This window comes from Primulina tabacum, chromosome 11 (genome assembly GCF_025594145.1).
Source record: "Primulina tabacum isolate GXHZ01 chromosome 11, ASM2559414v2, whole genome shotgun sequence".
Lineage (NCBI taxonomy): Eukaryota > Viridiplantae > Streptophyta > Magnoliopsida > Lamiales > Gesneriaceae > Primulina > Primulina tabacum.
This window is the reverse complement of record NC_134560.1, coordinates 39269166-39292252: the sequence shown is the minus strand read 5'-3', so window position 1 is coordinate 39292252 and position 23087 is coordinate 39269166. Positions and strand designations below refer to the sequence as shown.

Here is a 23087-nt window from a genome sequence, read left to right as displayed (position 1 = left end):
GGGATGTAAATGAACCAAACCGTTTGCGAGCTATTCGAAGCTCGGTTCGATAAAAAGCTCGTTTGAGTTCGTTTGTTAATCATATCAAGCTAAACTCAAGCTCAATTTTGAGCTCTAAAAATTAATCAAACCAAGCTCAAGCCTAAAGATATTCGGCTCGTGAGCTCGCAAACATGTTTGATAATAGGCTCGCGAGCTCGAGCTCGGCTCGTTTAGGTGGCTCGTAAGCTTGAGTTTGACTCATTTGTTGAGTTGACAAATAAAAATATTAGTATTAATATCAATTGAAGGAATTGAAGACAAGACAAATAAAAATATTAGTACTAATGTTATTATGAACTTTGCAGGATACTTGACTAGTTGTTATGGAGATGATTTTGTAATTCCTGATTTTAATGGATTATTTGACGTCCTCCCTACTTTCTCACCATACTTAGTTGAAGTATTAAAGGGGTGAAATTATTTCATTGTTATTTATATGGTGATATCAGTGTATGATGAATATTCTAAATGTATTATTTTAGAATGTTCAATAATATATTAATTTTATGTTTTTAGCTCTTATTTATGTCGTTTTGGTTATTTATGAATGAATTTATATTTTTATGTCTGATTTAAAATTAGTTTATAGATATATTTAATTTTTAACAAGCTCGAATCAAGCTCAAACTCGAGCTCAATTTTATGCTTTACGAGCTCGAAAACGAGCCGAGCTCAAGCCAAGCTTGTTAAACATGCTAAACGAGCTATTAATGAATCAAACTCGAGCATGGCTTGATTAACATGCTAAACGAGCTTTTAACGAGCCGAGCTCGAGCTTTTCTCGAGCTTGGTAATTTCAAGACAAACCAAGCTCGAGCCTAATAATAAAAGCTCGAATCGAGCTCGAGCCTCAAACAATCTTAAACAAACCAAGCTCAAGCCTGATACTGTTTGGTTTGGTTTGAATCGTTTACATTCCTACTGATCAGATCACAAATTGATCAGTTCCCGGAGCCAAAACTGCAGCTGTCGAGACGCCAACTGAAAGCGTCAACTGATTGCCAAAACTGAACCAGCCCAACTGATATATCAAAGAACAGTTCCACTGATTTTTCAGCTGAAAGGTGGTTCAGCAGTAGACCTTCAGAAGCATGACTAGCTAATGAAGAACTCAACCGATGAAGACCCAGCTGAACAAAAGAACTGATACAGTGAAATCAGTCCAAACTGATTACACTATACCAGTTCAGAAGCATCAGTTGTAACTGATCTGTTTGCATGTCACGACAAGACTATTTAATGGAATCGAGCTAAGCGCGAATATATAATGTGGGGCCCTTAGCACCTAATCGTTATTACAACACAATTTGATTAGGGTTTAATTAATCACAGCGGAAAACGAGTTTAAAATTTCTTTTACGACGAGCCCAAAACATCTCTTCTAGATTTATAATACTAAAAATAGTATTTAATCTTAAATTATAAAACACGCCCACACGTAATCACAACCAATCACATACAAACATCTCATATCCTCGGGACATGTCCCGGTATATAGATACATATACATATATACTGGGAACAAGACATAACCAAAAACCTCAGCCCAAGCTGTGGCTCCCTCCAGAAGTACCCTCTCTGGCCTCCTGAAATCCTGGAGTACCTGCAATTGTCCACACACAAAGACAACAACAGCCCCCCTTGGGGGTGAGCAAAGCTCCGTATGGAACAACCAATCATATATACCACAAATATCTAAACAATGATATATGGTATGCAATGCATGTATGTCGTGGAGGTATCAGGTCAAATGCCCATCCACTGAGCACATGTCAGAATCAATTGAATCGCTATCAAATCAAATCAATGCTCGAGCTGGCACACCGGCCGATATGGGAATACACGTATGATAGCGTCGGCAAAGCGCCATCAAATCCCACATCTCATATCCAATCATATGGGGCCACAAATGTCTATGTTTTACGGGTCATATAATACCAACATAGCAATTGTGTTCACAAACCCCGGAATCCAATCCAATCATATCAGGGTATCCAAGGATCATAGCTCAACGTGTATGTCATGTATCGATGTATGCATCAAACGATGTGTGTTAACAAAACATTTATTTTATACATCGATACTCCAATCTCAATGTCATGTATGCCACATCAAATCATCAAATAGGCACATAGACACGTATTCCAATCCAATCAATCCAACATATATCATATAATACAGATACCTGTCGTATGTTACCCGGTCGCAACATACCTCAATTCTTCGTTCCAATTGATGTAGCTTGAAGATATCAGTATAATACTTTATCTACATCAATAACATACTCATTCCAATCAATAACATACTCCAAAATTATTATTATGAGTTTCAAATATCATTTGAAACTTCAAAAATTCATATCAAATCAAATTAATATCATAATTCAATTCCGACTTCGAATACAAGTTTCTTGTCGGTTATTCTACTACATATCAGAAATTCAACTTCAAATACATGCTATTCCAGCACTTTGATATTTAGAGCTGCTGGAACTAGAAGAAAATTACCTCAGTCAGAAGCCCTCAACGCGACGATCACAAATATATAATTTGTTTCGCGTTTAGACAGCGTTTCGAAGTCGATTTGGAAGAAAGAATTTCGAATTCCTTCAACTTTCCCTCGAGATTATCGGATGAAAATGACGAAAGAGAAGAAAGAAATTCATTCTTATCCTTACCACTCTCGCGCTCGGGCGGTAGAATTCTTGCGCCCGAGCGCGAGACATTCTGCCCCCGACTCAAATATGTACCGCGCTCGGGCGGTCACAATTTACTGCTCGGGCGCGGCATGTTCTGCCCGAACATCCATTTCACATACTCTGGCGCTCGGGCGGTCACTTTCTACCGCCCGGGCGCCACATGTTCTGTACAAATATTTATGTTTGTACTAAATTGGCGTCCGGCCTCTCCACTCGAGCTCTTACAACGTCAAGTCATATTCAATATTCATTTTCTCAATTTCATTGTCATAATATACATCAAATGTATAATCACATATCAAATTCGTGAATTATCGCTAATCACACAGGATTTACGATAATACGATACACGGTCCTTACATATAAGCTACAAGCTATAAGCTACTTCACAAACGAAAGTACAATAATGGACGTTGCAGCAAAGCTAAAAAGAGAAAAACTTCCATAACAGTTGTCAGAATGACAAGACATGTCCAAAGGAAGCACATGCAAATGCAACATACATTATTATTGAGTCTTCATGTACGGTCAGCTGAGTGCCAATATATACACCAGATCAAAGACCACTGAAGACAAGAAGAAGCAGAACTACAACTAAATTACTGGTGCATGAAGAAAACAGAGGACATGTTTACTTTATATCAGCTTACTAGAAGCAGTTAGTCCAGTTGTGTGAGAACACTTTCGTGTTGTACTGATTAGATCGGTTCTCACACATTCACACACAATCACTGACATATACAGAGAGTTAAGCTTATTTTTTAGTTGAGTGAATATTCACACAAACACTAAAGAAAATACTGAATACACAACACTTAAAAGACAACGGTTTTACAATAAAACCGTCGTCTTTTACTTTTTAACAACGATTTTAGTGAAAACTGTTATTTTTGAGCATTTTTTTTATCTGTCGCTAATTTTAGCGGCGGTATATCTTAAACCATCGTTAATTAGCGACGACTTATTCAAAAAACGTCGCAAAATGATAGCTACGAATTTAAAATCGTTGTCGTTGAATGCACTTTCAACAACACACTCGGTTACAACAGTTTTAAATTAATGACCTACGACAACGGATTTTATCCGTTGTCTTTTGACGTTTTTTCTGTAGTGAAAGACATTAAAGATTGTGTTTGTAGTCTTGACATAATGACATTAAATATTATGCAGATTGTAAGGTACTGCCTGCAATTTTGAGTGCTAGGAGTTCTAATCGGGTGCTGCCCTTCTGGAATGGATTTGAACAAGGTGTTGTATAAATCAAAGGCTTTTAGAGTAATATAATGATTTACATATTGTTTTTGTCTTTTTGATTATTCCGTATTACCAATTTGAATTGTTAGTTTTTTAAAAATATATATTATTCTTTAGAGAATCCAAATATTAAATTTAATAAACAAAACATTATTAATGTACATATAAAACAGCTTTTGACTTGTCTTTTTACTAAAAGAAGAATTATTTTATACACATTATATTACATTTTATAAAGGAAAATTAATACCAACAAGCTATTAGCCTAAAATAAATTATCTTAAGAATCATTATATCAGAAAATATTTAAATTAAAATATTTGCAATATATATTAATATTAATATTTTGTGTATGTAATATACATAGAGAAATTGATTTTGAAATAACAACTATTTATCTCATAATTAAGAGTGATTTTTTTAATAATAGAATTATGAATAATTAATGATGTAATTTTCTGTAAGGTCAGTTGCACCACAAAAAAATGCGTAATCACAACATTGGAACAATGTTTAAATCCGAAAAAATCGATATAAACATATAATCCCAAATATAAAATAATATTAACAAAAATAAAGATAATTTTTGAAAAAATCAAAATGCATGTCGAACCATTTGTCAAATATTCGCAACCAGCAACCATCCCGAGGGGTATTGACAGAATTTGTTCGAATAATAAAATGATCAAAGATGCATAATACATATAGATAACATAATGATTTATAATTTTAATATTTTACGTAATAACTCGAGTCATGACTACTTACAACTACCGCCATTGAACGCATTTTAATAAATTTTGTTGTGTGGTTCTTAATTAGTTTTACATGTGATTTGACTCAGTACATGTATATGTACAACGTGATACTGTTTTCTTATGTAAAGCATGAAGATCGTAAGTCTCTTTTTTATATGATATATTAGCAAGGTGGTCAAAGCAAGCAGGTTTCATTCTAAATTTTCTTTGTGGGTCGTGTAAATTAGGAGCAGAGTTTTGTTTTTTTAACCAAGTGTGAACCCTTTTACTTGTGAAGATTTGGTCTTTGTTCCTTTTCTGTTTCAATATTTATAATAGGGAAAACTAGAAGTCAATGCCTGATGTATTCTGGGGCAGGTTCAAATATGTAATCCATTGTGGTATGTACAGTACATTCTGGCGATTTAATGTCATTTTTTAGTAGTGGGATTTGTATTTTAATAAAAATTACAGAAAGATTTTGATTTCTTTAATTAAAAAAATCATCCATTCGTGTCATTTTCAGAGATTGCATTATTTGTTTGGGACCTTTCACCTGCTTTAAGTCAATATTGACAAAGAAAACCATTGGCTTTTTTGCTTATTTTTCTGAGGGACATAATATTTTAATTGAAGAAAAGATAATATGTGTTCTTGTTTAGCTGTTTGTTTTAGCTCTGACCTAGGCGATATTATGACTTTTATGACATTTCTAGGTTCATCTCAACATTAATGGACGTTTGAATGATGTGTAAAATGGAATAGGAAATTCACCATATTTGAGTTTTGGGCCAAAATTTTAGGCATTCAGTGATATCTGTTGGGGAAAATAAATTCTTGTCGTCCATCAATTTTCATATGTTATGTCAACAATTGAACCAAAATAGTCAGAAAACCTAACATATATACATATTCATGATGCATGCTTAATTACCAAAGTTTAGACCTTTATTTTATTATTCTTAGTTTTTGGATCCGGAAACCTTTGTGTGGAAAAACTTGTCATCTTTAATATGTTTGTCTATATACAGAACTTGGACTAATCAAGAATCCACTTTTGCTCGTCTTTTCTTTATCTGTAAAGGAATGGAAGACAAAGACAGACACACAACATTTAAAAAATGGAGGATTCACTTTTGTGAATTCTATTGTTGTATTTGCATCAAATGCAGTTGATACCACTAGCATCTCTTCTCCTGGAAACGTATCGCGAATTACAACATTGTTGTGCAGTACATTCTGAATTGTTTCACTCTCCTGTGATATTTCTTTGCGAATAAAAGGATGTAATTTGGTATACTATTGTCTGATAATTGTAATTATACGTTCCCGTGTGAAAGGTTTAAAAAAAGTTCTTATATGGGTATCTCGTCAAATGATACAGTTGTTTGATAAGTGTTATTTTTAATGGTTGTCGGAGACTGAATTGTATGAGAATAAGAAAAAAGGAATAACGTAAGTAGTATTTATGGGACGACACCATACTACATCAGATGTCACCAAATTGCGTGTGGTCTTAGGAATTTGTTCGAGGCTTTGAAAAGTTCTTTTGTCTTGGGCTACATTCTGAAAATTGCACCGATACCCTTGAAAATATTGTTTGCTGCGAAAACATATTCATTTCATCCAACGTTTTATTCAATTTCTACAAAGAATTTATTTTACAAACCATTATGTTATTGATGTATATTCATTTATGATTCCTATATCATACGTTCTTCACCGTCCCATCTCAAACGGCATATGACTGTTGTCAAGAGAATAGACCGTGGATTGTGATGGATGGTGAGAACGACCTGATTTTATAAGTTTGGACATCTACTGGATCAACAGAGCATAGTTGTTGGGCTTCGACGTGTCTTCAAAGACATCATGCATGTATGTATGCAAGTTGACAGTACTGACACAAAATTCATTAAGCTGATTTGTAAGAGTATAAATATCGCCTTCTCGTGCTCATTAATATTTGACTATAACATATTTAGACACCAAATTTAGAGCGTCAAAATAGTTATAAGTTACAAGGAAAAACATGTTCAAGGCTTCATCTATCAGTTCAATGCCTTGTAAAACATTTTTCCAGCCTAAATCTAGGTAATGTGTGAAGACTCAGCACCAATTTTTGCATGGTTTTATTCACCACTTTCCTCTGTAATAATGCTCTCGTGTTAACTGGTTTTTTCATGCAGTATCGAAACAGATCAAGATAATGAGAAAGGTACGTACATCAACAAATTTTTGTGGGATAAGTTCAAAGATTTCATTGGCTTTAAGCCTTTAAAAGTTTTGACTTGTTCATGCAGTTAACTTTTATCGTACTAAAGTTGTTCGTAATCCAAAGTTGGAGAGGCTTCAATACAACTATTTGTTTCCTGAGGTTGGTGGCTCTTTATTATCCATCCATGCATCGGTTGTTACAGATCATTTTCACCAGCCTATCATCTACAATATAAATTCACTTGCTCGTAACGAGAAGTTCGCCTTAGCAATAAAACCATGCTGTAATTGAACATGATTATATTGATTTACTGAGGAAATTCATTCTTCAGTACCTTCCAGTCACCCACCATTTTTTCGTCATCAACCATCAAATGATCACATGAAAATCTTTCAAAGATTATTTATTACAGATTTCTGCACGCCAACTTCAGCACATAAAGAAGTATCCAAATGCAAGAGTTATCAGCCTTGGTATCGGTGACACCACGGAGCCATTACCAGATGTCGTAGCTTCAAGCATGGCTAATGTAAGTTTAAGAAAATTCGGATATTGAAGTTTTCCTTCACATGTCCTAAAATATATTTTCATTAGCTAACAAGAACAGACCAGAATAATTAACATATCAGTCATGATTCGAAATGTTAGAGTTGATCAATAGATTATGTGGTCCACCTTGGACTAGGACTTGTATGAATGAACACAAAAAAAATTGGAATTCCAGGGTCATAAATCAGACAAAGACTTTGAAATCCCATGCGCCTGACAAGTTCATAGAATCACAAATTTATAAGTCATTCTTTTTGGTTTACATGTTCTACTGTATAGCATATAAAATTTGCTTCTGATCATATTCTGTATTGCAGTATGCACACAACCTTTCGACACCTGCAGGTTATAGAGGGTATGGAGCTGAACAAGGTAGCAAGGTAAAAAGTGTTCTGAATATCACCTTTGCATGTGACATTATGGCATTGGTTTTGTAAATTTTACATTAAATCTTGACATTTTTCGACTGAAGTAAGTGTTTTAAAACGCCCTTTATATTTATATAGTCGTGTAAGATTTGTGTCCTTTCAAATTTCCCTGTCTCAGGAACTTAGAAAAGCCATAGCAGCAACATTTTACAAGAAATTGGGTATAAAGGACAAAGAAGTCTTTGTATCAGACGGCGCACAATGTGATATATCTCGCCTGCAGGTACGTATCATATATACATCACAAGGGATTAGAGGTGCATCATTTCCTTTGTTTAACCATAGTAAACAGACAAGGTGTGTGCTTTGCTCAATGGCCGAGCCTTGACTTGTGTTTCGGCCTGTAAGGCTATGTGTGCCTTGAGGCTAGAGACACCATTATGGACTTCTAATAACTGTGCTTGAAACAGGTAGTTATTTATGATTGTGTTTTCTTGTAGCTGCTCTTTGGATCCAACATGTCCATAGCGGTTCAAGATCCGATTTTTCCGGTGATTCTAGCTCTTTTTCGCAACATCTTGGTTTTGCATACAGATAATGCTATAATTGGTTCCTTAAAGTTTTTTCCCTTATGAAAACAGGCTTACATAGACTCAAGTGTCATAATTGGACAGACAGGTGATGTGGATACTGAATCAGGGAGGTACCAGAATATCAAGTACATGAAATGTAGCCCTCAGAATGGTTTCTTCCCCACCCTATCAGAAACTGAACGAACGGATGTCATATTCTTCTGCTCTCCCAACAACAAAACCGGTCATGCGGCTACTCGGGAGCAACTAGAACAACTAGTGCGATTCGCGCAGGATAATGGATCAATTATTGTATATGACTCAGCTTACGCTGTTTATGTCACTGATGGAAGACCTCGATCCATATACGAAATCTCTGGTGCCGAAAAGGTAAACACATCTCCCCAATCAAAATATTGCTAATTCATGTCAGATCGAGACTTTTTGTCTTCTTCAAAGGAAATTGAAAAGAGATGCACAACACATATATTACTTATTTTGTCCTGCAGTCCTAAAATAGCACTGTAAAATCTTAATCTTAAATGATATCAAATTAAATCTGGTCCTAAAGTATGTTCTTTGATTTATAAAAATCAGGTTGCTATCGAAATCTCATCGTTTTCCAAGATAGCCGGATTCACAGGCGTTCGTCTCGGTTGGACAGTGGTGCCTGACGAGCTCTTGTACTTGAATGGTTTTCCCGTCATAAACGATTTTAATCGTATCGTATGCACTTGCTTCAATGGTGCCTCCAGGATAGCTCAGTAATCGATGATTTCGGTTGGGATTAATTCAAGCAAGCGGACTAGGTCAAGTTACAGTAATTGGACGACAAGTCCAAATATCGATCCCACATAGACTACTATTTAAGTACTAAGATTTAAATTATTTAATTTAATCCAGACAACGATAATAAGTGATTTGGAGATTATTTAAACTAATTAAATTAAACTAATTTATGCTAAATTAATGATTAAAATCAAATCGGCAGAAAAACTTGGGACTTGGGGATTTTCAAATTTAAATAAAATGACCGGGAACACACGACGATAACAAACTCTGATTATTATAATGCACTGAAATTATTTAACTACAGATTATTCGAAGTCACAATGCAATCCTCTAATTTAACTATAAACCTATTTCTAGAATTTATAATCATATTTTCATTAACAGTCCAATTATTTTTAATTGAATTTAATTAAACAAAAACGCATTTATCAACGATAAAATTACAGCTGTCGCCTAAAATCGCACATTGAAACCGAATACTATTTCCAGTCGGTTTAACCGTGTGTTGATTAATATTTTTGAAGCTAAATTCAATCTATTCCCTTTCGAGTCAAGATCGAACAACAAACATGCAAATAATTGGCCAGATTAAAAGCACGAAAATTACGCAAACATTAATCAATAACATAGAATAATTTTATAAATCAAACAATCCAACGAATAAACAAAATCAATCATTTGTCCCTATCGTGGTCCCGATCACAAGAGAAAATTACTCCATAAATTCAAAACTAAAATCAAATTTAATATTCGAATTCATGACTGAAAATAAGACAATAAGGATGGAGAAAATCTCAGCGATGGTGCGCGGGTCTTGCGTGTAAAGTGCACGAATTTCTCTCGTTTCTCCCAAGCCGTCACCGTCTTCGGAAGCGTGAAAGTTCTCCTCCCTCTTCCTCTCAAAGTCGGCTCCTCTGTAAAGAATTCCGCGCCTCCTCTTTTTTTCTCTAGGTTTTCCCTTTTTATTCTCTTCCAAAAATCACGAGCAAATCTTCGTCGAAATATGATTCTGATCTCAAGGACACGGACCCCATGCCTGCATCAGGATAAGGGTCCGTGTAGACTCGGTCCAAACTTACTTCCGAAATACTGGATACGGACCCCGTGTCGAGGTTCGTCTCTAGGTCTGTGTAGACTCGGTCGATGTCTTCCTTTGGTTTCTGAGGTACGGACCTATACACGGGGTCCGTGTATGGGTCCGAGTGTTCTTTTTTTTGTACTATTTTTCCGGGTGTTTTCTGATATGGCATTGCGAAGTTTGACTTCTTTCCATTTCTTTGGCTTTTATCATCTTTTTGGTCAAACCTACAAATACCCATAACGAGACGAAAGAAGCGCGAAACTCGGAATAAAAACGCCAGATAAGAACGAATACGACAAAATAAAGTCCCTAAGATGCTATATAATTCGTGCTTATCAACTCCCCCACACTTAACCTTTGTTCGTCCTCGAACAAATCAGACAAATAATAAAGATGAGAATTATCTCAGATTCAGAACTCAAGTACCACAATCAAAACTTCTCAATTTGTCAAACTCTTTCACCCCCGGTCAAAAGATCACGCTTCGCATATCACAAGATTCGTTTTCGTCTCAATTTAAGATTCAAACATTTACCCAGTAAGGATCAACATAACAAGATGTGAGTAGTGTGCAGGTCAGACTCGTACTCATTACTAGCTACTTGGTTTCATGATCACTTATTTTCATTTGTTATCGAGACGCCCCATATGCTTGACTTTCATACCCCTCTCTACTAAATGTTGAACGACGATGACTTGGTTAATAGGTCTTTTCAAGCTTGTAACGTAAGGTCAAGGTTCACGGCTACAATAAAAGATATGGGAATCAAAAGTGAGAGAAAATAAAAATATTCCTGCAGCACATTCATTCAACTTTTGACTCATCACCAATTACTGTATTTTCATCATTTTCAGAGCTCTATCGTCTCCTTTCTTTCTCATTGTCCACCAACCTTCACCCACAGATTTTTCGGGTGTTTTTAATAGTGTACACTTTCCTCCCTTTTCTTTTCTTTTCTATATTTTTTTTCTTTTTTTTTTTAAGTTCACATTTCACCAATTCACTATCAATGAGTAAAAGTTTGACCACATGCATTGAATGAAATGTTGATACAGAACTGGTTCATGTCTGACCCTCTCCTTGAAACTACGACTCCTTTCATTCAATACTAAGCACGAAACTATGTCCTGGGTGATCCACAATGCAACAAATTAATCCGATTATTAAGTGAAACAAGAGTTCTTTGTCTAATAATAGTTCCATCTTACGTGAAAAGTGTTGTTAAGTGTTGTGCAACGATGTGTAACAAACTGACCTACCCCCACACTTAGAAATCGACACCTGCCCTCAGTGTAAAACGATATAAAATGCACTATTAAGAATGTTAAAGCGAACACTTCCCTGGTAAACTATCGAGTACGTGGTGGAAATGAGGTAGAAATCAGCAAATCCTGGTTTATTTTACGCTCGGAATCTGCCCGTCCTAATAGAATCCCCACACTTTAGAAATCCCATCGCCAGTGAATAAATGACCTGCACCACCATCAACTGAGATTAGTTCACGAATAATGCAGAAAACAAAAAGAAAGAAAACTAAAATAAAAGACGAAAGAAAAATAAAACTAAACACTGGGTTGCCTCCCAGCAAGCGCTAAATTTAGAGTCGATAGCCTGACTGTACTCCCATGATTCAGTTTGGATCCCGTAGATCCACTGTGATCGGCTCATCGGGTATGGCACCACCATGATAAACCTTCAGCCTATGCCCATTTACTTTGAAAGGTCCAGTTGCTTTACTAGTGATCTCTACTGTCCCGTAGGGGAACACTTGCGTGATGGTATATGGTCCTGACCACCGTGAACGCAACTTACCTGGCATCAATTTCAGGCAAGAATTATATAATAGGACCAGTTGTCCCACCACAAATTCTCGATGGACTATGTTCTGATCATGCCAACGTTTTGTTTTCTCTTTGTAAAGCTTGGCATTCTCGTAAGCCTCCAACCGAAACTCGTCCAATTCATTCAGCTGCAGAACTCTCTCGTCACATGTGGCTTTATCATCAAAATTCAAGAATTTAGTAGCCCAATAAGCCTTATGTTCAAGTTCAACAGGTAGGTGACACGACTTCCCATACAACAATTTAAAAGGGGACATGCCAATGGGGGTTTTAAAAGCAGTGGGGTAAGCCCAAAGTGCATCGTCGAGTTTTCTAGACCATTCTTTCCTTGAAGCACCGACAGTCTTCTCGAGAATGCGTTTAAGTTCTCTGTTCGATACCTTGACTTGGCCACTAGTTTGAGGGTGATAAGGTGTGGCCACCTTATGTCGGACCCCATACTTGGCTAACAGACTGTCAAATTGACGATTGCAAAAGTGAGTACCCCAATCGCTAATAATGGCTCTAGGTGTGCCAAAACGTGAGAAATTATTTTTCATGAGAAATTGAACGACAACCCTAGAATCATTTGTTTTGCATGCAAGTGCCTCCACCCATTTTGACACGTAATCTACAGCCACCAAAATATACTTGTTCCCAAAAGAAACTGGGAATAGGACCCATGAAATCGATACCCCACACATCAAATAATTCACACACAAGAATATTATTGAGAGGTAATTCATGTCTCCTGGAGATATTACCTGTGCGCTGACAATCTGGACATTTTGTGACATATTCATGCGCATCCTTAAACAAAGTAGGCCAATAAAAACAAGACTGGAGTACTTTGGACTCAGTTCTAGTTGCCCCAAAATGGCCTCCAGCCGGACCAGCATGACAATGAAACAAAATTTCTCTTACATTTTCTTGGGGGATACATCTCCGGATTATATCGTCTGCACATATTCTGAACAAGTAAGGGTCCTCCCACAAATAATATTTCAAATCTGAGAAAAACTTCTTCTTTTGCTGATAGGTGAAATGGGGAGGAATGAACTTGATATATAATTAACAAAATCGGCATACCACGGCAAACTGTTGATTTCAAAGAGTTGTTCATCCGGGAAGTCATCGCGAATAAAGTCATTACCTTGAATAGGATTCTCCAGACGCGAAAGATGGTCTGCAACTTGATTCTCTGTCCCCTTCCTATCGATTATCTCCAGGTCGAATTCATGCAAAAGAAGAATCCAACGAATTAGCCTTGGTTTTGCATCTTTTTTAGCCATCAAATATTTCAAGGCTGAATGATCGGTATGCACTACAACTTTGCTCCCTATCAAATACGATCTAAACTTATCCAGAGCAAAAACCACAGCAAGAAGCTCCTTCTCTGTAGTAGCATAGTTCAGTTGGGCAGCGGACAGTGTCATGCTAGCATAGTAGATGACATGAATGCATTTATCCCTCTTTTGGCCCAACACTGCTCCTAGAGCTGTGTCATTTGCGTCACACATCACCTCAAATGGCGACCCCCAATCAGGTGCTATCATCACAGGTGCGGTGATCAATTTCTCCTTCAAAATCTGAAATGCCTGCACACACTCATCAGAAAAATCAAAGTGCACATCTTTTATCAGTAAGTTGGTCAGAGGCTTAGCAATGCAGGAAAAATCTTTGATAAAGCATCTATAAAACCCTGCATGTCCTAGAAAACTACGCACTCCTCTAATGTTTGTTGGGGCTGGGAGTTTTTCAATTACTTCAATATTTACCTTATCAACTTCGATCCCATTTTCAGAAATTTTGTGCCCCAACACTATTCCTTCTCTCACCATGAAATGACATTTTTCGCAGTTCAAAACCAAATTTGACTCCTCACATCTCTCCAAGACTTTAGACAGATTAAACAAACATGTATCAAACGAAGAGCCAAAGACGGAAAATCATCCATGAATATTTCAATAAAGTCCTCAATCATATCGTGAAAAATTGCCATCATGCATCGTTGGAAAGTCACCGGTGCATTACATAGACCGAATGGCATTCGTTTATATGCAAATGTCCCATAAGGACAAGTAAAAGTGGTTTTCTCCTGATCTTCAGGGTCAATGGGAATTTGCATATAACCGGAATAATCATCCAGGAAACAGTAGAAAGAATGTCCAGCCAACCTTTCCAACATTTGATCAATAAATGGGAGGGGGAAGTGGTCTTTACGGGTGGCGTCATTAAGTTTTCTATAATCAATGCAAACACGCCACCCCGTAACAGTTCTGGTAGGAGTTAATTCTTTATTTTCATTCTTCGACAACAGTGATCCCACCTTTTTTCGGAACAACTTGCACTGGACTAACCCACCTACTATCAGAAATCGGGTAAATAATACCTGCGTCCAGTAGCTTTATCACCTCTTTCTTCACCACCTCTTGCATAGCCGGGTTTAGACGTCTTTGAGGTTGGGTGGATGTCTTGTGGTCGGCCTCCATCAGAATTTTGTGCATGCACATGGAGGAGCTGATCCCCTTTATGTCTGCAATACTCCAACCTATGGCTTTGATGTTATCTCTCAAGACTCGCAGCAGCTTTTCTTCCTCCATACCTGTCAACGTAGATGAAACAATTACTGGCAATTTATTATTATCAAGCAAAAACAGATATTTGAAGTGCGAAGGAAGAGGTTTCATCTCTAGGATTGGGGCTTCTTCGATGGATGACTTTAAAGGTTTTGGGATATGCCCAAGCTCCCCAATCCTAGAATTTACCGTCTTGGAAATTGGTCTGCCTGCTTCCAGATACTGCATGTATTCCTTAATATCCTCATTTTCCAACTCTCCTGGACATGAATCAGTCAAACAAATCTCCAAAGGATCTTCACCTATCAATTCCTGCAAACCATACTCAACAAGCTCGTCAGTAGCATCAATTCTAAAACAATCAGATGTATCATTAGGATATTTGATGGACTGAAAAACATTAAACACCACACTCTCATCATTCAGTCTCAACACCAACTCACCCTTTTGTACATCTATCAGAGCTTTCCCAGTGGCTAAAAACGGTCTTCCTAAAATAAGAGGAATCTCACGATCCTCTGCCATATCCAACACAACAAAATCAACCGGAAAAATGAACTTGTCAACCTTTACTAACACATACTCTACAACTCCCCTAGGATATTTAATTGATCTATCAGCTAACTGTAGGGAAATTGTAGTTGGCTTCACTTCACCTATTTTCAGCTTCTCAAAACATAAGTATGGCATCAAGTTAATGCTTGCACCTAAGTCACACAAGGCTTTACTAAAATTCGAAGTTCCAATAGTACAAGGGATAGAGAAACTACCTGGATACTTAAGCTTTGGAGGGAGTTTATTTTGTAAAATTGCAGAACATTCCTCCGAAAGCTTAACTGTCTCAAAGTCAACCAATTTCCTCTTGTTTGATAAAATCTCTTTAAGAAATTTTGCATATGAGGGCATTTGAGCTAAAGCTTCTGCAAATGGGATATTTATATGCAGCTTTTTGAAAATCTCAGGAAATTTTGAAAATTGAGTATCCAATTGCAGTTGCTTAGCTCTTTGGGAAAAAGGGAGTGAATTAATATCAATATTGGAGTTTGAGTTCAGAGACTTACCTTTCTCCCTTGCGTCCTCTGACCTTTGCTTGGATAATTCCTTCTCCTTCACATCGCCTTCAACATCGATCACTTCCTGCTTTATGGGAGACGTCACCGTGACTGCATTGACACATTTTGGATTCTTTTCCGTGTCACTAGGTAGTGTACCCGGAGCTCGTGTAGCCATTTGTGTCGCTAATTGTCCTAGTTGCGTCTCCACTCTTTGCATCATGGCATCATGGTTTTGCCATCTCATCTCATTCCCGGTTATGTACTTTGCAAGCATGTCCTCAAGGTTTGACTTGCTATCCTGTGGCTTGAAACCGGGTGGCATAGAAGGTCCAGCACCTTGCGGAGGTTTAGGTGGTTGCTGAGGAGGCTTTTGCTGTGTAGGATGTTGTGGAGGATTAAAATGTAGTGGCTCAACAGAATTTTCTGACGGTCTCCACCCAAAATTCGGATGATTCCTCCAACCCGGATTATATGAGAAACTGTATGGATTATATTGCTGACGACCCTGGTTTCCCACATAATTTACTGAATCCCCTCCAAAGTACTGTATTCCCTCACAAGACATATCTGGCATGAATGGCATGTCACTAGATGAACCACCAACCATTTCAGCACTTCCTTGAATCTGATTCACTGACTTGACTGGTATTGACTTCTGTGCTTGTAACTGTGTCATCTGATGTGTCAATCCATCAAGTTTCGCTGTAATCGCTGTTAAAGCATCCATCTCAAGGAATCCGACCTTCTTCTCCCTTCGGTTATCTTGCCAACCCATATTGCTTTCTGCCATATTCGAGATGATTTCAAGTGCTGCGGTTGGCGTTTTCCTGTATAAGCTTTCGTTTGCTGCCGCATCGAGCATAGATCTCACAGAAGGATCCACCCCATAATAGAATGTCTCAACCTGCTGGCCTATTGAAAAGCCATGTCTCGGGCACATCCTGAACATCTTCTTAAACCTCGCCCATGCTGAATTCAGTGATTCCCCATCTCTCTGTCTAAATGATGTGATTTCGTTTCTCAACTGTGTAATCTTAGTTGGGGGAAAATACCTGTGCATGAAGACCTCAACTAGCCCATCCCATGTAGTAATGAACCAGCTGAAAGGTCTCGAAGCCACTCCATAGCTTCTCCTTGCAGGGAGAATGGAAATAATCTGAGCCGAATGGCATCAGTACTCACCCCATTGCACTTAATCGTATCACAGATCGACAGAAAGTTCTCCAGATGTGCATTGGGATCTTCAGATGGTGATCCCCCGAATTTAACTTGCATTTGAATCATTTGGATGATGGCGGACTTAAATTCGAATGTATTCGCCTGAATTGTAGGGCGGACAATACTAGAGCCATAACCTCCAAATGCTAGCCTATGAAGCTCCATTAAAGTACGATTATCCTCTTCTCCGGCCATGTCTTCAAATTCTGGTTTACGGTCTATTTCAGATTCAAATTCCAGAGTCAAGTTGTTATTCCTTCGAGCTCTGCGGATACTGCGGAGAGTGCTTTCAATCTCAAGATCAAGTGGCACCAGGTTCCTAACGTCTTGAGCACGGCTCATATAACACGAGCTAACCCCTGAAATCAAAAATTTAAGTGCACAATCTAAGCTCCGAAAGAGTATAAAAATCTGAAACAAAATAAATTAAAATGCTAAAGAAAAAAAAATTGAAAAATTTAAAACTAAGAATAAAAGCCTAGTCTCAAACAAATAATTTATCCTAATATTAAATAAATAGTCCCCGGCAACGGCGCCAAAAACTTGATCGATGATTTCGGTTGAGATTAATTCTGGCAAGCGGACTAGGTCAAGTTATAGTAATTGGACGACAAGTCCAAGTATCGATCCCACAGAGACTACTATTTAAGTACTAAGATTTAAATTATTTAATTTAATCTAGGCAACGATAATAAGTGATTTGGAGATTATTTAAACTAATTAAATTAAACTAATTTATGCTAAATTAATGATTAAAATCAAATCGGCAGAAAAACTTGGGACTTGGGGATTTTCAAATTTCAATAAAATGACCGGGAACACACGACGGTAACAAACTCTGATTATTATCATGCACTGGAATTATTTAACTACAGATTATTCGAAGTCACGATGCAATCCTCTAATTTAACTATAAACCTATTTCTAGAATTTATAATCCCATTTTCATTTAACAGTCAAATTATTTTTAATTGAATTTAATTAAACAAAAACGCATTTATCAACAATAGAATTACAACTGTCGCCTAAAATCGCACACTGAAACCGAATACTATTTCCAGTCGGTTTAACCAGTGGGTTGATTAATATTTTTGAAGCTAAATTCAATCTATTCCCTTTCGAGTCAAGATCTGAACAACAAACATGCAAATAATTGGCCAGATTAAAAGCACGAAAATTACGCAAACATTAATCAATAACATAGAATAAATTTTATAAATCAAACAATCCAACGAATAAACAAAATTAATCGTTTGTCCCTATCGTGGTCCCGATCACAAGAGAAAATTACTCCATAAATTCAAAACTAAAATCAAATTTAATATTCGAATTCATGACTGAAAATAAGACAATAAGGATGGAGAAAATCTCAGCGATGGTGCGCGGGTCTTGCGTGTAAAGTGCACGAATTTCTCTCGTTTCTCCCAAGCCGTCACCGTCTTCGGAAGCGTGAAAGTTCTCCTCCCTCTTCCTCTCAAAGTCGGCTCCTCTGTAAAGAATTCCGCGCCTCCTCTTTTTTTCTCTAGGTTTTCCCTTTTTATTCTCTTCCAAAAATCACGAGCAAATCTTCGTCGAAATCTGATTCTGATCTCAAGGACACGGACCCCGTGCCTGCATCAGGATAAGGGTCCGTGTAGACTCGGTCCAAACTTACTTCCGAAATACTGGATACGGACCCCGTGTCGAGGTCCGTCTCTAGGTCCGTGTAGACTCGGTCGATGTCTTCCTTTGGTTTCTGAGGTACGGACCTATACACGGGGTCCGTGTATGGGTCCGGGTGTTCTTTTTGTACTATTTTTCCGGGTGTTTTCTGATATGGCATTGCGAAGTTTGACTTCTTTCCATTTCTTTGGCTTTTATCATCTTTTTGGTCAAACCTACAAATAGCCATAACGAGACGAAATAAGCGCGAAACTCGGAATAAAAACGCCAGATAAGCACGAATACGACAAAATAAAGTCCCTAAGATGCTATATAATTCGTGCTTATCACTCAGGCCGGTGGCCTTGCTAGTTTGTCCTCCGAAGGCTTCAAGAGTTGGAGGCAAAATAATCACATACAACACTATATTTTAAATTTTAAAAAATATATCCTTATTAAAAAGAGTTTTGTTTTGTTTTTTTCAAAAAATGAATACTCACTATTTGAAGTGGTAAAAACATTAGCATTTGCTACAGGTACGAAAGCCAATTTTATAATTAAATAAATGATGATGATTTTAAAAGAATATTATGATTTAAGATTTCAAAACCATCATGATATAAAATAGCAAATTAATTTTCTATGAATATTGAACCAAGAAAAATTAGATTGAGAAGAATAAAAAATAATAATTATCTTCATGTATAAGGACCGAAAAAGAATGACTTTCTAAAATTCCTTAATTTTTGTGGAAAGTGACTAAATAAAATTTAATGATATGATAAAAGTTTTGCATGCTCTACAAATCCAATGATCATTATTGACCTAATAGGTGAGTAATAAATTTTTTTTAGTACAACAGTAACCATTGGATTCATCGTGAGAGTAATATCCTCGAGGTAGATTGAATTATACTCTATTTTTATAATTATTAAACTCCTATAAATTTGACTTTGTTCAATAAATATATCTAATTTATAGTTTTGTTGAAAAAAACTAATATTTAATTTTTGTTATCATATTTCGTTAATTGGCCAAATAAAGATATAATTTTATGATTACAAACAATATGTGCTACACTTGACAGTTCATATAAAAAAACATCCAAAGGCAATTCTTGTCAGAAATATCTTTGGAAAAAAAGGCTGGTGCCATTTTCATGAAACAAGAGATTGAAACATGGTTTGAAATAAGATATAAAATGAGGCCATTACGAACAAAAGAACCGAAGGAAAACTAAAACATCCACACAAGTCTATAATATAATCATGTAGACAAGTAGTAGCTCAAGCTGGTGTAAATTTTCTCCAAAGTCCAGTAATAGAACATGGAGCAACTCCAGCTGATTAATAGTAAGTATGGAAACGATCTACTCCGACACGCCTCTCGTCTCTAAAACAGGACCATGGTATGCTCAAAATACAGCGAAAGAGGCAGCAAAAACCACGGTGGCAAACACAAAGATCTCAGTAGAGGGTAAATATGAAGACGAGCCTGAGTTTTGAGGAGCTGGTGCAGGAGAAATTGCATTAACTCCTATGCTGGTGGTAGGTGCCCCGTGCAACCGAACTAGGAGACATGGCCAAAGGTGAAAGAGCTGTAGCAGACAATGCAGTATCATGTTAAAAGGATGGGACGGAATATCTTGACCAGTAAAGAACTAAGTAATGATGGAGGTATAACACCTTCAAATCGTATATATTAGAATTAGTAGAAACCAGTCATCGTTCACACGCATTATCTACATCCTTATTATGGAGAAAACTACATAAGATCATTACCATCTTGAAGTGTATTTAACTTACAACCGACCGACATCGTAAAATGTCTGCAAAACATAACATGGACAAGCATAGTTGTTGGCCACGGGACAAACTTCTAATGACATGTATTTGCACCAAAACAGTCGACAATTCTCACAATCAATTGTATGACAAACCAAAGGTGTTTCCCAACCAAATCCACACCAGCCTAAATAAATCCTCAGAACCAAGCACTGGTAATGAATGAGTTGCCATCAACTATCCCTACTTCTATGATGTCAATCCAAAATCATCATAAAGAGCACAAAAGAAGGAACAAAAACGAAAACAAAAAGAACACATGGCAAGCAGCACTGGTAATAAACCAAAAAGAACACATGGCAAGCAGCACCGGTCATAATGCCACACCCATATAATCAAATGAATGCTGAGACATAGAAGTCTAAGAAGCATATAAAAACTATATGAAATGAAAAAAAAAAAACATCCAAAAGAAACTGGAATACCAAAGATTAATAACCCCAGACGACTAGCCACATAAACATTACTCATCATTGCTCAAAAAAATTTCTTTATGTGGGATCATGGGTTAGGCCCCACGTGTTTGGACCATCATGATGGTTGTATTCTTGTGTGGGTAATAATTTAAGACATTTGAAAATGGTGTTAAAATAGGCCATTCAATGCAATATATCATATCCATAATTGAATGCAATGCAATCATTCAACGGATAGGTTCAATTGGAGGGCAAACATCAATTTAAAGTTCAGATTTGGTCCGAGGCAGACTTTGGGGTGAGCCCACATAATTTTTTCAAGACAGATAATCATAATCGTATTGCAGATATGAAAATATTAATTTTTAAATGAAGTGAGATTCTTATGATATAATAATCTCCAGTTTGCAATTTTCAATTAAAAACTACAGAACCACATTAATATTATAAAAAGATTTCATTAGAATTATACGGGAGAAATTAAAATTTAAAAAGATCTGAAAGTAAACAGTGAAATCTCAAGCATACAAAACATGAAGATGGGTATATATATATATATTTTGGACAAAAGGCTCAGATCTGATTTTACCTGGAGCTGCACCAGAGCCAATGCTCACTGGAGAAAGGAAAAAACAAACAAAATCAAACCTTTATTAATTTCGAGAAAAAACAATTTATGTAGCAAAGCCCCACCGCAAAAACAAGCCAAAAAGACGAAGGAAGTATGCACACACTAAATTGGCTTACAACTTTAAGACGAAGGAAGTATGCACACACTAAATTGGCTTACAACTTTTTCCAAGAAAAAGAGAGAGACGAGAAATGATAACAAAAACAAACCCCCAAATCCAGTCAAAATCGACGATGAAACTTACAGCCACAGTTGCTGATAGAAGGAGCAGAAACACTGCACGCAGCTGGCAGAGTCGCGGCCTTGCTGACATTCAGCTTCACCCCCAACTGCGCACTGTTCCTAAACGTCTCACATAGACACTCCGCCTTAGTCTTGAGCACATTTTTCAGCCCGGTACAGCACTGGCCCTCAGGCTTCGTCAACTTGCTGCCCTCCGTAACGAAAGACAGACAGTCCACCATGGTCAGAACCAAAGTCGAACAGTCCACAGCGGGGGCCGGTGCCAACTGCGAGGCGGAACTAGCGGCGGTGAAGAAAGCCAGAAGCATGCAGAAAAAGAAAGGCACCCTCAAACAAACTGCCATTTTCTTGATTCTTGGAAATGGGTAGGAAATCGAGGGGAGGGGGTTGTATATACAGTAAGGTGGTGGCAGTTATGGAAAATCCAAGATGTCGCGGGGGTGTGATGGGAATGACAGGCGGGACAGGTGGAGAGGGAAAGCGGTGGGTGTGATGTCTGTGCGTCAAAAATGGTGCTTTGAAATTTGGAAGTCAGGGGAACCAAAAATGGCACAAGCGAGTCGGGGTAATAAATTATTGGATTTATTGCTCTTTATGGCTACGTGCTATATTTAGGAGTAAGAGATATCAATTCCACCATTAATGCAAAATGCCTAACTTTCAAAAACGAACCATTCACCGACCAACGAATCGTTGGAGCTCTATCCAACATTCCGTTAATAAGTTTTGTGTTTGCTTTGACTCAAATCGAAAACTTGTATCAAGGTTAAAGACAAAAACGTGTATAAGACGATTTTACGTATCGTATTTTGTGAGACGATATCTTATTTGGGTCATCCATGAAAAAGTATTACTTTTTATGCAAAGAGTATTAATTTTTATTGTGAATATCGGTAGGCTTTGACCCGTCTCACAGATAAAGATTCGTGAGACCGTCTCACAAGAGACCTACTCATAGTAAAAATTATAAAGACAATTACAATAGTTGTCAACTTCACTGAGTTTTGCGAATGAGTGATTTGTGAACCGTTTTCATTTTCTTCATCATCCGATGAATCTTCAGTTGAAAAGAAGATTACAATTGTTTTTAATTCATCATCAAAAGAAAGTAGAAACTCGTAATTATGAGTGAAATGCGACATTACCAGATATTGGTAAAAAAAAAGCATGTTTGTATGTGATCAATGATATGAGTAGGTGTTGATGATATTGTAGTATGGTTTTATAATAAAAATATATAAGCATTGCAGGAAAATAACTGTGAGAAGAATATAGTCGTTTTAAAAATAAAACTATTTAAAATATAATAAAAAATATGTAGGAAAAAG

The 23087-nt window shown here is 37.0% G+C and overlaps 2 protein-coding genes and 1 pseudogene across 2 annotated transcripts; 1 reads left to right on the top strand and 2 right to left on the bottom strand.

Moving 5' to 3' along the window:
• The first annotated feature begins 6763 nt into the window (after nucleotides 1–6763).
• On the top strand, nucleotides 6764–9206 carry LOC142519863 (aminotransferase ALD1, chloroplastic-like). Its single transcript, XM_075622881.1, has 9 exons — nucleotides 6764–6825; nucleotides 6921–6949; nucleotides 7035–7108; nucleotides 7362–7478; nucleotides 7816–7878; nucleotides 8045–8149; nucleotides 8367–8417; nucleotides 8508–8828; nucleotides 9036–9206. The coding sequence occupies exons 1-9, from the start codon at nucleotides 6764–6766 to the stop codon at nucleotides 9204–9206; spliced, it is 993 nt and encodes a 330-aa protein (XP_075478996.1).
• A 5229-nt stretch (nucleotides 9207–14435) lies between these two features.
• On the bottom strand, nucleotides 14436–16826 carry LOC142519862 (uncharacterized). Its single transcript, XM_075622880.1, has one exon. The coding sequence runs from the start codon at nucleotides 16824–16826 to the stop codon at nucleotides 14436–14438; it is 2391 nt and encodes a 796-aa protein (XP_075478995.1).
• A 3026-nt stretch (nucleotides 16827–19852) lies between these two features.
• On the bottom strand, nucleotides 19853–22361 carry LOC142519505 (non-specific lipid transfer protein GPI-anchored 31-like; annotated as a pseudogene).
• Nucleotides 22362–23087: the final 726 nt, after the last annotated feature.